This window comes from Drosophila albomicans, chromosome 2L, assembly GCF_009650485.2.
Source record: "Drosophila albomicans strain 15112-1751.03 chromosome 2L, ASM965048v2, whole genome shotgun sequence".
NCBI lineage: Eukaryota > Metazoa > Arthropoda > Insecta > Diptera > Drosophilidae > Drosophila > Drosophila albomicans.
In genome coordinates, this window is record NC_047628.2 from 19,867,114 (window position 1) to 19,879,408 (window position 12,295).

Sequence of the window (12,295 nt, forward strand, 5' to 3'; positions counted from 1 at the left end):
CGTTTGCCCCTGAATTATGCATATTTATGCTCACCTGTGTGTTGTCGCTCTTGCCACTTGCCACTTGCACCCGGTGCTACTTTCCCTGCCTCACTTCATCTCTTTTCCTCTCTCCTCCGCTCGCTCAATTAATTGCTTTTGCTACCGTGTCTGGCAAAAAGGAGAGAAACGTTGGCAAAAATGCGACGAGCGGCAAGCGACGCCCACGCAAAGAGGCAACTTTTAATTAAAAGTCAAATTCAATTTTTGCATATTACATTAAATCGGGGCCCCGCAGCCACTTGCCACAAAGCGCGCGTTGCGCTCATCAGGCCTCATCAGACGGCAAGCGTGCTGATAAATTACACCACCAAAAACATCGATAAACAACAACAACAACAACAGCAGCAGCAACGACAACGTTGGCAAGAAAATGCCCTTGAGAATGGCCCACAACTTCCGCTTTTAGTTTGAAAAACTTCCGGCATTTGAAGTTGTTGATGTTGCTGTCTGTTCAATCATGTGCCAGGCATGTGAATTATGCGCCAAAGTTTTCCAATTGACTGACTCCAAATTTAGACCCCGATCTACGACATTTTTCTTCCCCTCCACTCGCGGCAATTGCCTTGATGTTTCTGCTCCTATAGCTTTGATAGTGGTCTTGCTTCATCCGGAGTCCGCGCACCTTTCAACAACTGCAACTTGGCTAATTATAGTTTGGCTCTGGCCAAAGTGACATTTACAGGGCTGACGACGACTCATAGGCAATCAGATGCGAGGGCTGTTTAAGAAACGAAACATTGGGGATTTTCATTGTGAACAACACAATTTGTTTCAAATTGCCAAGGGCTAATTGAATGTGTGTTAAGATTGACCAGCATTTCCTTTTTTAAAACGAATACAAAGTTCTCACTTTCAAAATACTTAAATTCTACTCTAAACTAGTTTCAAATTTAGTTTAAGTTTGTCTGTACAGTAAACTAGAAAAAATTAATTTATTCTTCATTTAAAAATCTATCATATAAAATCTTTTTTCGAGCCTCCCAATATTTTAATTTATATATTTATTCAAATGTTCATCAAATTTATTATAATGTTGAAAGTTTTAGTCACATTCTCTTTGATAGATCACCACGCATTTATAAAAATGATCTCTATTAATATGTTCCACTAATTTACTACAATTATGATGAATTCCTTTTGTTGAATAAACATAAATTTATTAAAATTATATTTTCAAAAATGTTTATCGCAATTATGTTGAATATTTTACTCACACTCCATTTGAAGGATCAAACCTTTTGAGCAGCCCTCGCTGCAGTAGTTATAAAGAGAACGCCCGTGCTATTTATAACAATGAGGTTGCGCTTCGTTTGCCACTCGTTGCAGTAGTGAATTTCCCTTCTTTTTGTTTAGTATTTTTTGTTTTCTTCGCTAAGGGGAAATTATCAACGGGTACTTTTTCAGTTCGAGTTGTTTTTGTTGTTGCTCCAAATATTTGAGAGCTGGCAAAGCAATTTGTCAACTCGTTTCGCTACTTCTTCGGGTTGCAGTTTGCTCCTAGCCATTTTGCTTATAACTTATGATGACATTCAGAGCTGTCAACGCAGCGCACACCAATTCTGCTTCTTTTTTTTCCGCTTAGTTTCTTTTCTTTTTCTCCACGGCGCTACGAAGATTTATTTCGGGCTTTTGCAATGGATTGTTTTTTTGTTGTTGTTGTCGTTTTTTTTTTGGGGCTGCACCTGTTAGACAACCGAACCGAGCGAGACATAAATTGAGGTCAGCTGTTGGTGCAGCGGCAATTTGTCAAGAGACTCGCACGATATTTTGTTGCGAAATTCCTTAAAGAACCCCATTTCCCTGTCCCGGGGTAGACAAAACGAACTACTTCTTGACTACTTGGCAGATCGTTTCTATGACAGACACTGGTGATATAGTGCCCCAAATCGAAAATGAGCACAATAAAACTAGGGAAATTTGTGCTTGGACAGCTCTAGAATTTCAAAAATTCAACTTGTAATATTTACAATGCAATGAAACACTTAATTAATGAGCTGGCTAATGATGTGTTAAGCAGATTAGGTTCTCTCATGGAAGATATATTTTAAAGGAACTATTTTAAACTTGAAATATTTAGACAAAAACGTACAAGAAAATGCAAATTTAAATTTATCACTTTTTTCCAACATCTTTACTTTTGATGGATTTGTAGCATAATCGAAATAAATATTTACGGTCGCGCCTGTCGAAATAATTTACTTACTTATAGACATCATTTTCCATATGCTGCTTATCTGTACGTTTTTTTTCATACACTCTTTCGTGGTCGTAAAAAATCATTTAATTAAAAGGGAAAAGCGGAAAAACTACTTTAGTGCTTGAGTGCACACTTTTGGCCCATTAAATGAGGCGACTAATTGAATCATTTATGGGGCCAATTAACAGTTATGAAATGTGTGACCAAAATCTATAATTTAATGCGAATGTCAATTGCAGTTGCCGCAAAAAGTAAACATAAAATGAAATGAACAAAAGTTAAACAAAAAGCAAACTTTACCAATCAAAATGTCAAACTATTTATAAGCTCAAAAAGTTGCAAAAAATAATCGACCGACGACAACAAAGAAAAATGTCATCAAGCATCAATTGTCAGCGACAACATCAAATTAAAGTCAAAGTCTCCTGTGCGGGTGTCGCAAAACAGTGAGAGTGAGAGAGAGAAAGGAGGATCGGTTCCTCTCTCTTTGTGTGTGCGAAAGTGAAACTACGCGACAACAATCTACCACTTATAAATACACATATATATATCCGTCAAGTAACATATCAGCAAAACAAAAAAAATGGGTGCCCATAGCTCCAAGGAGAAACTGTCGCGTTCGTATTCCGAGCGTTACATACACAGCCAAATGATCGAACGGGAGAGATTTGGTAGCTTTGGCAAGCGTACGAAAGGCGTGCCAAAAGGTAAGTGAACTGTGTTCCCCCCTCAAAAATAGATCACAATATAATGGGTGTGAATGGATGATTACACTTCGAATGTTTAATGCTAATGATGCTGCTGCTGCTGCTGATGATGATGATGATCGCCCACACAATAGACGAGATCACACTTAGCGTAGACAAATACGAAATGTGTTGCATAAAGCCAGCGATGATGAATTGCGAATTTTGTGAAGCCAAGTTCACACGGTTAACGAGGCTGGGAATATTACGCAATTTTTTGGGCATAGCGTGTTCTATATAAATATAACAGAGAGAATGTCTCAGATTTTAGCAAAACAATGAAACAACTTTCAACGGAGGCTTGGGCAAAGATGTGAGAACTTGGTTAACATTTAAAAATAACTTTAAACAGCGAAATAATTCAATTTTTTGATATGCACTTTTAAGATTTAACTTTTGTTTTAAAGAGACTGGGATACAGATTTCAATCTTTAATATATTAAAGCTGAAATTTCAAAATTACCTTTAATTAATAGAAAAATCAGATTTCAATCTAGTTTTGAAATAAATGTGAAAATGTGAATGTAAATGATGTTAGTTTAACATTAAATAATATTAAAGAGCTTCGCCCGATTTTAAGCAAATATGACTGGAAAAACTTGTGTGCGAAAGCATTTTATAATTTAAATTCATTATTTTCATACGTCCAGGTTGACCGCACTCTTACTGTGGTATTTTCCTTGTCAGTTGACAATGGTTTTAATTCTCAAACTTTGGTTGAAGCCTTCCAATCCATTTGCTGCTGCTCGTGGTTTCAGCTCTGTGCTCTACATCTATTTATTGCCCCCTTCTGTAGCACAATGCGATGTGGTTTTTCTAACAGAAGAAAAAAAATGGTTGAAGTATAAAAAATGTCTCAAAAATGAAAGGAATTAGTATTCATGCTAGTCAACTGCAAAATGCCATGACAAAAACATTTTGGCGTGCTGTGGCTTCTTCTTTTGATAAGCTGCAATGGGATTAACCAAGGTAGAGACAAGAGAGAGAGAGGAGGAAGAGAGTTGGTGGACACACATTTCGCATGCTGATAAAAGTTGTGGCAAATCCACAAAAGCCACCGCAGCAGCCGCAGCGACGTGCAACTTTTGCACTGTGGTGAGACGCAGCGTAATTAGCCGACAGCTAAAAATAAAATTTATTAGATTTCATGCAGCTGTGCAGACCGCTAGCAAATACAGCTATTGTTGCAGCTTCGCCTTGACTGTTGCAAGAATGAACTGCCTGCAGTAAACGCAATTTGTTTATCAATGGGGGAAAAGGAAGCAATAAAAAATATATAATACAAATATTGGTAGCTTTAACTTCAATATACATATTTATTTTACTTTGCCAAGTGCAGAATCTCCAGCTGAGCAATACTTTAAAGCGATTGAATTATGAGAGAGATGTGGATCCATGTCTGACGCTTCTAGCATAATGCTTTTGTTTGTACATTATGTTTTTATTACTTGCGCCCCCTGGCGACCGATGCATGCACTCGCATAATATAATATCATTTCACCCTTTCAACTTTTTCTCACACATTCTCTGATGTGATGGGCAGACAGTCTGGGGGAAGGGAAAATACTTCAATTACATGCAAGTGCTTTGTTTTAATCGACAAACATTGAAACGCAAATAGCAAAAAGAGCTGCGAGAAGACTGAGAACATTTTGAAATGCATGCGTTTGTTGTTTGAGAAGAGAGAGAGAGAGAGTGAGAGCAGGGGAACGGGAAGTGGGGACGACAAATGAAATGCCGCAGCGTCGAATTCAAAAACGCAACGTGTTCATGCATAAATTAAATATCTCATTTCGTTATTTCATATTTTACATATTTCGTGTGCGTCGATAACTTGTCATTTTATTAACTTGCCACACCGTGTTTTCTGTGTTCTGTTGTTGTTTTGCAGGAGCTGCCAAGAAGCGTGATGTTCGCAATTTGAGCATATCACCAACAGATCTGGGACCGCCGCCAAAGACCCAACAAACAACCAAGGGACAATCGACGCGCACCAAATCCACAACGCCAACGCCCACAACGATACGTAAGTACTCTTTGCCTACCCTTTAACTTAAGCTGAGATTAATGGACATACTTTGGGAAAAGAAATATGAGAAAATGTTGGAAATTTACTGCGCACATTGAATGAGTGCTTGATAATAGAATTCAAGTGATGATAAATCTCTTAAGTATTTAGAATCTAACCACTAAAGACATTTTGTATTTGGCCTATAAGATACTTAAACCGTTCTTAGGTAGTGAAGAAAAAGTATTTGCAGTAATAGAATGTCTATCGTACATTTTTGGAATATACAAACATAGCTACAGTATTTTTGATTACAGAAAACTTGCAGAAGTTATTCAAAAAATAATTTTATTTGCTATAAAACAACAATCAGGCAGGGCATAGTTTGTAGTCTGTGGGATATGTTGAATGTGATAGTATATCGATTTACCAAATATACGATTAGTATATTATATATATATTAGTATATTATGGATTTGTGGAATGTAATAGTATATAGATATACCAAATATACAATTTAGTATATCTTAGATTTGTTGAATGTAATAGTATATCAACATACCAAATATAGCCTTTTATATATTTCTGTATTTTTTTGGTATATTTGAAGACAATTACAGCAGCGTTTTTTCTCTAGTCACACTCTTTTAATTGTTAATTTTATTTCTAGCACACAAGTAATTGTGCTAAAAACTATACTTAGTGTCCTACTTACAAATCTCCCTACATTTGTTGTCTATCAATATTTGCGATGGTCATTAAATAAAGTTGAGCTCTAGATTAAAAATGTACTTCAGCTTTCATGCTAATGCAAACTTTTAGTAGTAAAATATCTATTCAGTTCTATTCAAAGTTTCTGAAGCGAACTATAAAAACTATGTTGCATTTGGTTGTTGCGCACACCAGTCCACCCTCCGTTTACAAGTGGCAAGAGCAAAAAGCACTCGTGTAACTCTTCAGACGCCCTTGGCAGCGGCTCCAGCGGCTGCTTCAAAATTGTTTGTGGTAAATTGCGTAATCATTGCGCTCAGGTGAATGATGATGATATATATGTTGGTGCTTTTTTTTCGGGGTCATGCCCTCAAATGATTTTGCACAAACAGCGAGCGACTGCGAAGGCATGTCCAGCTATTGGGGGCGTGTCTAATGAAGCACAGTGGCCGTTAGATCCCGCTGGGAGCCAAACAATAGAGCAGCTCATACAGTTCAGTTCGCAATGCCGTTTTTTTGGGGCCCAGCTGAGAGCTGAGAGAGTCTGCAGCATGGCCCAAATTGGAGGCTAACAATTGACTTAGCCAGCTCGCTGCTGCGTTGCCAGATGAAATCTGTGCGAAATGGGCTGGAACATGAATTGGCCATGCCAATGTGACTCACTGCCAACTGTGCCAAAATGAGTCATCCATTTGTGCTGGGACTCACAGAGACACTAAGGACTGCAGCTACAGATACAGATACAGATGGTGATGATGCAGCTACAGATACATTTGTATCTTTTGAAGACCCCCATCTCAAGTTGACGGAGAATGTGTCAATGGCAAACTGAATCCCAATTCGCCGCTTGTCGCTGCTTTTTTGGGGAGTGAACTTAAGTTGGAGAATTAGCATTAAAATTGCCCCAGCCGCTGATGTCAGTCATTAGTTGTGTTATTTTTGAATATGAATATTTGTCACGGTGCCGTGGAGACAAATCTGCCAAGCCAGCAAAGATATTTGAGCAGACTTGTGGAATCCGAAAAGCGTGATGGGATTTTATAATAAGTACTTAACGAATATTGAACTGCTGAAGTTATTCTCGGCACTCATTATTTGATATTTAAATACCATAATCGGCGTGAAGAAAAACACTGACCATGTTTATGGCATCATCAAGCGTTAATGTGTGACTAGTTAACAGGTTTTTTCTTAAATAGAATATCTAAACGACATTTGGTAGATCATAAATCTAATGCCGTATTTGGGCTGCTTTCACTGCAGACATATTTGCTATTTATATTTTAATTTCTCACATCTCAAAGTTGCTTCCAAAAAGAATATTTCTTTCCATAGATATTTTGAAATTATAAAATAAAATATTTCAAAGAAAAGAAATATAGATATAGATCTATTTATTGAGTTTACAAGTTCAATATTCTACATTTTGTTTCACACTTGCCGTGGCCCAAGTAAATAGCACAAGTCAATTGAGAAAAAGACCTTTGAGAGCTCTTGCTTCACTTTCCATTAACAATCTGAGCAATTGCACAATAATTTCATTATCTCCAATGATTCTATGTCTGCTTCTTAACTTTTTCTAAATATATAAATCATAAAGTATTTCGTTAGCGGCTGATATGAAGACAGCTGAAGTGTGTGTGCTTAGAGATTTGTCTATGTTTGTGACTGCTTAACCAGTTTGAACTCTTTCGACTTGCGCCTAAGTTTGAGATTCGCTTGATGATCGTCACAAGCATCGGTGGTTCAGTGGTAGAATGCTCGCCTGCCACGCGGGCGGCCCGGGTTCGATTCCCGGCCGATGCAACTTAATTTTTTTTATTTTCTTAGTGTTTTCTTTTGTGTGGTTGTCCGTTTCCTAATCAACTTGTGGGGTTCGTTTGCATAAATTACTTTTAATGGGGGGAAATCCATTGTAGAAATTGCTCAAATATTGTCGCATTAAGAGCTGCCCTCCTCCACGACTGGACATTCTATTTTTACCCGTATAACGAGCTCCAAGCACAGCAGGCGCAGTAGCAGCAACAAAGCTGCCAGTGAGGCAAACTAAATTTAATTTACTCGCACTATCGCGCATGTTTTTCCAGTTATTTGCACATGAATGCTGCAAAAAAGACCGATGGAGAAACGTGTTTTGCATATGCAAATGTTGCTGGTGAGCAACAAACAAAGCGTAAAAACTTTTTACCTATTGTTTGTTTTGCCATCACGCAATGGCCTCCATTGCTACAACTATTTCTTTTGCAATTTACCACAATTAAACTAAAAAGATATGTATCTCAGTTTTCCGAAACATCATTGAAAGCAAAAAGGGTTAAAAAAAAGTGGTTTTGCATCGGCCGGGAATCGAACCCGGGCCGCCCGCGTGGCAGGCGAGCATTCTACCACTGAACCACCGATGCTTCTGTAATTAATCTGCGATTTTAGTCATCTATTAGTTTACAGTTTAGTATGGAGATTAAATTTATGCAAGGCAAAAAGTGATTTGGGGAAGCTGCTCAAAAATTTAAGACGATCACACTATTGTTCGATTAAATTATGGTATCATATTTAAATTCTAGATATTTCCTATGCTACTTAAATTTATAGTTTCTCGTTTTTGTTAATATTCTTATTATGCAATAACAAAAAAGTAATTTGCATCGGCCGGGAATCGAACCCGGGCCGCCCGCGTGGCAGGCGAGCATTCTACCACTGAACCACCGATGCTGTTATAACGGTATTTTCAAAATAGCTGTCTATTAACTATGAATTATAAAAGATCAGACAATTAATTCAATATCTTATCGTTTGCGATTTATTATACATAAATGGGTTCATCAAAGTGGTAAATTCATTGAATTCCTTATTTGTGTCTCTTTCTGAAAAGACGTAAAAAAAACTATTGTCCCCTTTTGATCTGATCCTCTGTGTTGGGCACCTTGAGATTGAGCCATCATGGCATGTGCTCACGTTAATCTACCAATTCATATTCTTTTTTGACTACAGTGGAAGCGCGCACTGACAGCTCAGAGTTTTAGAGTAATTTCATAAGTAGGAGGTGCAAAAATTGATGATATTTCAAAAATAATTAAAAATATACCTAAAAATAGTTGCAAAAAAATGATTTTGCATCGGCCGGGAATCGAACCCGGGCCGCCCGCGTGGCAGGCGAGCATTCTACCACTGAACCACCGATGCTTTCATAACGGTTTATTAAAAATAGCAATCTATTAAATATGAATTATAAAATAGTTGTAAATTTCTTTACTATCTTATCGTTCGGGATTTATTATAAATGGGTTCTTCAATATTGAATTGCCTATTTGTGTCTCATTCTTAAATGAAACATAAAACTACTGTCCCATATTGAAACTTGTCTATAGTGAAAACTGATTGGTGCCGGACACTTCCATTTGTCGGATACTCCTCTTGAGAACCCATTAGTCTGATTCTTCCATTAGACGAAGACACTATAAGACCTCTTCTATGAAATTCTATATAGTTTCACAGTAATTTCCATCTATTAGACGGACAAAAATTGATCGTGGAAAAAGAATCTTTACTATATTATTCAAGTTATCCAAAAGTAGTGACAAATAATCAATTTTGCATCGGCCGGGAATCGAACCAGGGCCGCCCGCGTGGCAGGCGAGCATTCTACCACTGAACCACCGATGCTTTTGTAACGGTATATTCAAAATAGATGCTTATTAACTATAAATTATAAAATAATAATAGTAAATTTATTCAATATCTTTTCTTTCGGGATTTATTATAAATGTGTTCTTCAGCATCGTGAATTCATTGAATTTACTATTTGAGTCTCTTTCTGAAAAGAATCATAAAACTATTATCCCTTTTTGAACATTTACTACAGTGAAAACTCTTTTAGATGACAGGACACCTCCATTAGATGGATACTCCACGTGGGGATCCATTTTCTATGAAGTTCTAAAGAGTTTCAGAGTCATTTCACCCGTTAGATGGACACAAATCATCTATATATCACCTATGTGTGTCCAATAAAGAGAGTACTACAGTATTATAAAATATATGTCAAAGTGGCAAAAAAAATTGATTTGCATCGGCCGGGAATCGAACCCGGGCCGCCCGCGTGGCAGGCGAGCATTCTACCACTGAACCACCGATGCTTGTGAAGATGCAAGCAAAAGTTGCCAACAAATGCAGCGAATGTTGCATCTTCGGAGATGTGATGTGTTGAAGCTGGTTTTGCAGCTTGATCATAGTGCAAAGCGTTTAACTGTGGCGACTTGCACAATCAACAGCCGAGAGAAGCTTACATAGATAAATCGTAGCTGTGAGTTGTGTCTGCCTGTCCAGCTGTGTATGTTTGTGTGTGTGTGTGTGTGTTGACGAGGTCTTTAGCCAGCACTCCCCATTTAGATGGCTGGTTAGTTCTGCGCCTGTCTTTAATCACGTAATCGTAACGTAATTTTGCAATTACACCTCTCTCAATATTCAGTGGACATACGCGTGGTTAAACGTGCCTCTGAATTAGCCCACGTATTTTTATTGGCTCAACATTTATTGGCATAATTATGGCGATGCGGCATTTTGTCACCTCTTTGCGTTCAGCAATATTTAAAGTTAAGATTTCAGCGGCACTTTGTTCACTCGCCTCCACTACCCACGACAACGACGACCACTTGGCTCGTGATCAGTGGCAGAGTCACTGAGAGCAACTTGAGATCCGGTTAGGCTAATTGCTTATCAATTCAACTTGAATTGAAGTGGAGTGAATTGGATTGAATTGGATAGGAGTTGAGTGGATGCTGCTCCTGTGTTTACCCTTTAAATAAACATTTCAACAGGCAACTTTACGATGACACGCTCTTGTTTGCCTTGAAGTTGTTTTAAGCGCCGCCTCAGTTGACATTGGCCGCAACATTGCAACTTCTGCCCGTTGTTTTGTATTGTGTGTTGCGTTTGTTTTGTCTGTTTTTGGCGGCTTTGCGGGGCCTAGACTTGTACTAGCCATTTATGGCTTCTGGCTCCGCACAGTTCTCTGCCTCTCTTCTCCCTTTGTTAGCCGCTGTTGTTGCATTGCGGTTAGCATTGAACAACGAGCGACAACTTTTTTTTGTCGTGCACTCGCAAATTAACTAAAAACAATACAAAAAGCAATAGCCAAACAATGGCCAGATAATCGACAACAGCTGCTCCCCTACCTTAGTATTTCTCTTATTCTGTTTCCTCTTGAGCTAACAAAACTAAATTATGCTAATTATTGTGGAAGAAAACCTGTCTCAGTTAAGAGAGCTACTCATAAGAAACTTTTCTCTTAGCTGGTTATTCTGGAATGAACTGCTTGACTGCAAGGGAGCTGCTTGCTTATCTCCACGCACTGCTTCTTTCTCTTTGATCGCTTGTCGGCAACATGTTGCAGCAGCATTACACTGCTTGCCATTTTGCTGCCACTGCTTGCGCCTACGCACTTGTTTTGTTTGCTGCAGTTCTCCGCCTCTCGCACTCTCCATACAGCAGTGCAACAGGTGTTTTGCTTATGATTTTTAGTTTGTATTTCTTTTATTTGTGTGTGAAGTTGTTCTCAAAAGTTGAAAACTGGTTTATGAAATTTGTATTTGACACGTGCTGTTATTATTGCTGCGCGCCCAGCCCTTGCATTGATAGGCAGCAAAGGAAAGACAAGCAAATAGTTTTTGTATGTAGTAGGCGATGAGCAAAAAAAAAAAAAAAAAAAAAAGCATATCAATACAAACACAGCTGGCTTTTGAGCACGTGTTTACAAAATTACGTTCTTTTCACAATTTTATACTTTTTTAACAAGCGGCGAAACTGCGATAAAAACATAACTTTTCAATGGGCTGGCCTGTGTTTTTCAAATTCTTCGGTTCGCATAAAATTACTTCATCTGATGGCGGTCGAAATCGAAGGAATGTTCGTTGTAGTGAGTTTATGTTGCTCAAATCCATTGAAAAACTTATTATTTAGTTGGCATTTTCAATTGAGGAAATTTCGTAGTAGATGGAGAATATTTTTAGTGGCCAGCCAAAAAGTATGCAATGAATTTAAACAATAGAAATTGAATGCAGTTCAAAAAAAGATTGAAGTATATTGAATTTCATGTTGTATTAAATCTTTATTTAATATTTATTTAGTAACATTTTTTCACTTTGTATTCATTACAGAAAAACGTTTGAATAGCACCGCTCCTTCAAGCACCTCGATCAGCACAAATTCGTCGATCGTCAAGGGCGCAATTAAGGCAACTGCACAGAGTAAACAGCAACAAAATGCGAAAAATAATGCAACACTTAAAAACAGTTCAAAGCCATTGGATGTTAATATTTCAGAGGGTAAGTTGCAAAATTAAATCAAATAGATAAAATCAAAATTAATATCTATACAAAAAATTGAGAGCATTGTTCAAACAATGAATTGAGTAATTCGTTTTGTCGCCCATCGCATTTTGAATTGTTTTCTGAGGTTTTCCAGTTTTCGAGTTCAATGTGAAAGCATAGTAAATGAATGCTCCAAAACCAATTTGATTTCGAGTATTGACTTTTGTTTGAGAACTGGTTGCACCGCAAAAACATTTGCTACAGTTGCGCAAATTGTTGAAAACTT

The 12,295-nt window shown here is 37.7% G+C and overlaps 1 protein-coding gene and 6 non-coding genes across 7 annotated transcripts in view; 2 read left to right on the forward strand and 5 right to left on the reverse strand.

Annotated features, from left to right (window-relative positions):
- LOC117565103 (serine-rich adhesin for platelets) overlaps window positions 1-12,295 on the forward strand; it is a 105,492-nt gene that overhangs the window by 65,169 nt on the left and 28,028 nt on the right. The window contains exons 4-5 of the mRNA XM_034244061.2: window positions 4,877-5,011; window positions 11,857-12,024. Coding sequence (XP_034099952.1) covers window positions 4,877-5,011; window positions 11,857-12,024 — 303 coding nt within the window. The remainder of the gene's footprint in view (window positions 1-4,876; window positions 5,012-11,856; window positions 12,025-12,295) is intronic.
- Window positions 7,440-7,510, forward strand: Trnag-gcc (transfer RNA glycine (anticodon GCC)). Its single transcript has one exon. It is a non-coding gene; the product is annotated as a tRNA-Gly (tRNA).
- Trnag-gcc (transfer RNA glycine (anticodon GCC)) lies at window positions 8,036-8,106 on the reverse strand. The gene has a single exon. It is a non-coding gene; the product is annotated as a tRNA-Gly (tRNA).
- On the reverse strand, window positions 8,343-8,413 carry Trnag-gcc (transfer RNA glycine (anticodon GCC)). The gene has a single exon. It is a non-coding gene; the product is annotated as a tRNA-Gly (tRNA).
- Window positions 8,814-8,884, reverse strand: Trnag-gcc (transfer RNA glycine (anticodon GCC)). The gene has a single exon. It is a non-coding gene; the product is annotated as a tRNA-Gly (tRNA).
- Trnag-gcc (transfer RNA glycine (anticodon GCC)) lies at window positions 9,294-9,364 on the reverse strand. The gene has a single exon. It is a non-coding gene; the product is annotated as a tRNA-Gly (tRNA).
- On the reverse strand, window positions 9,767-9,837 carry Trnag-gcc (transfer RNA glycine (anticodon GCC)). The gene has a single exon. It is a non-coding gene; the product is annotated as a tRNA-Gly (tRNA).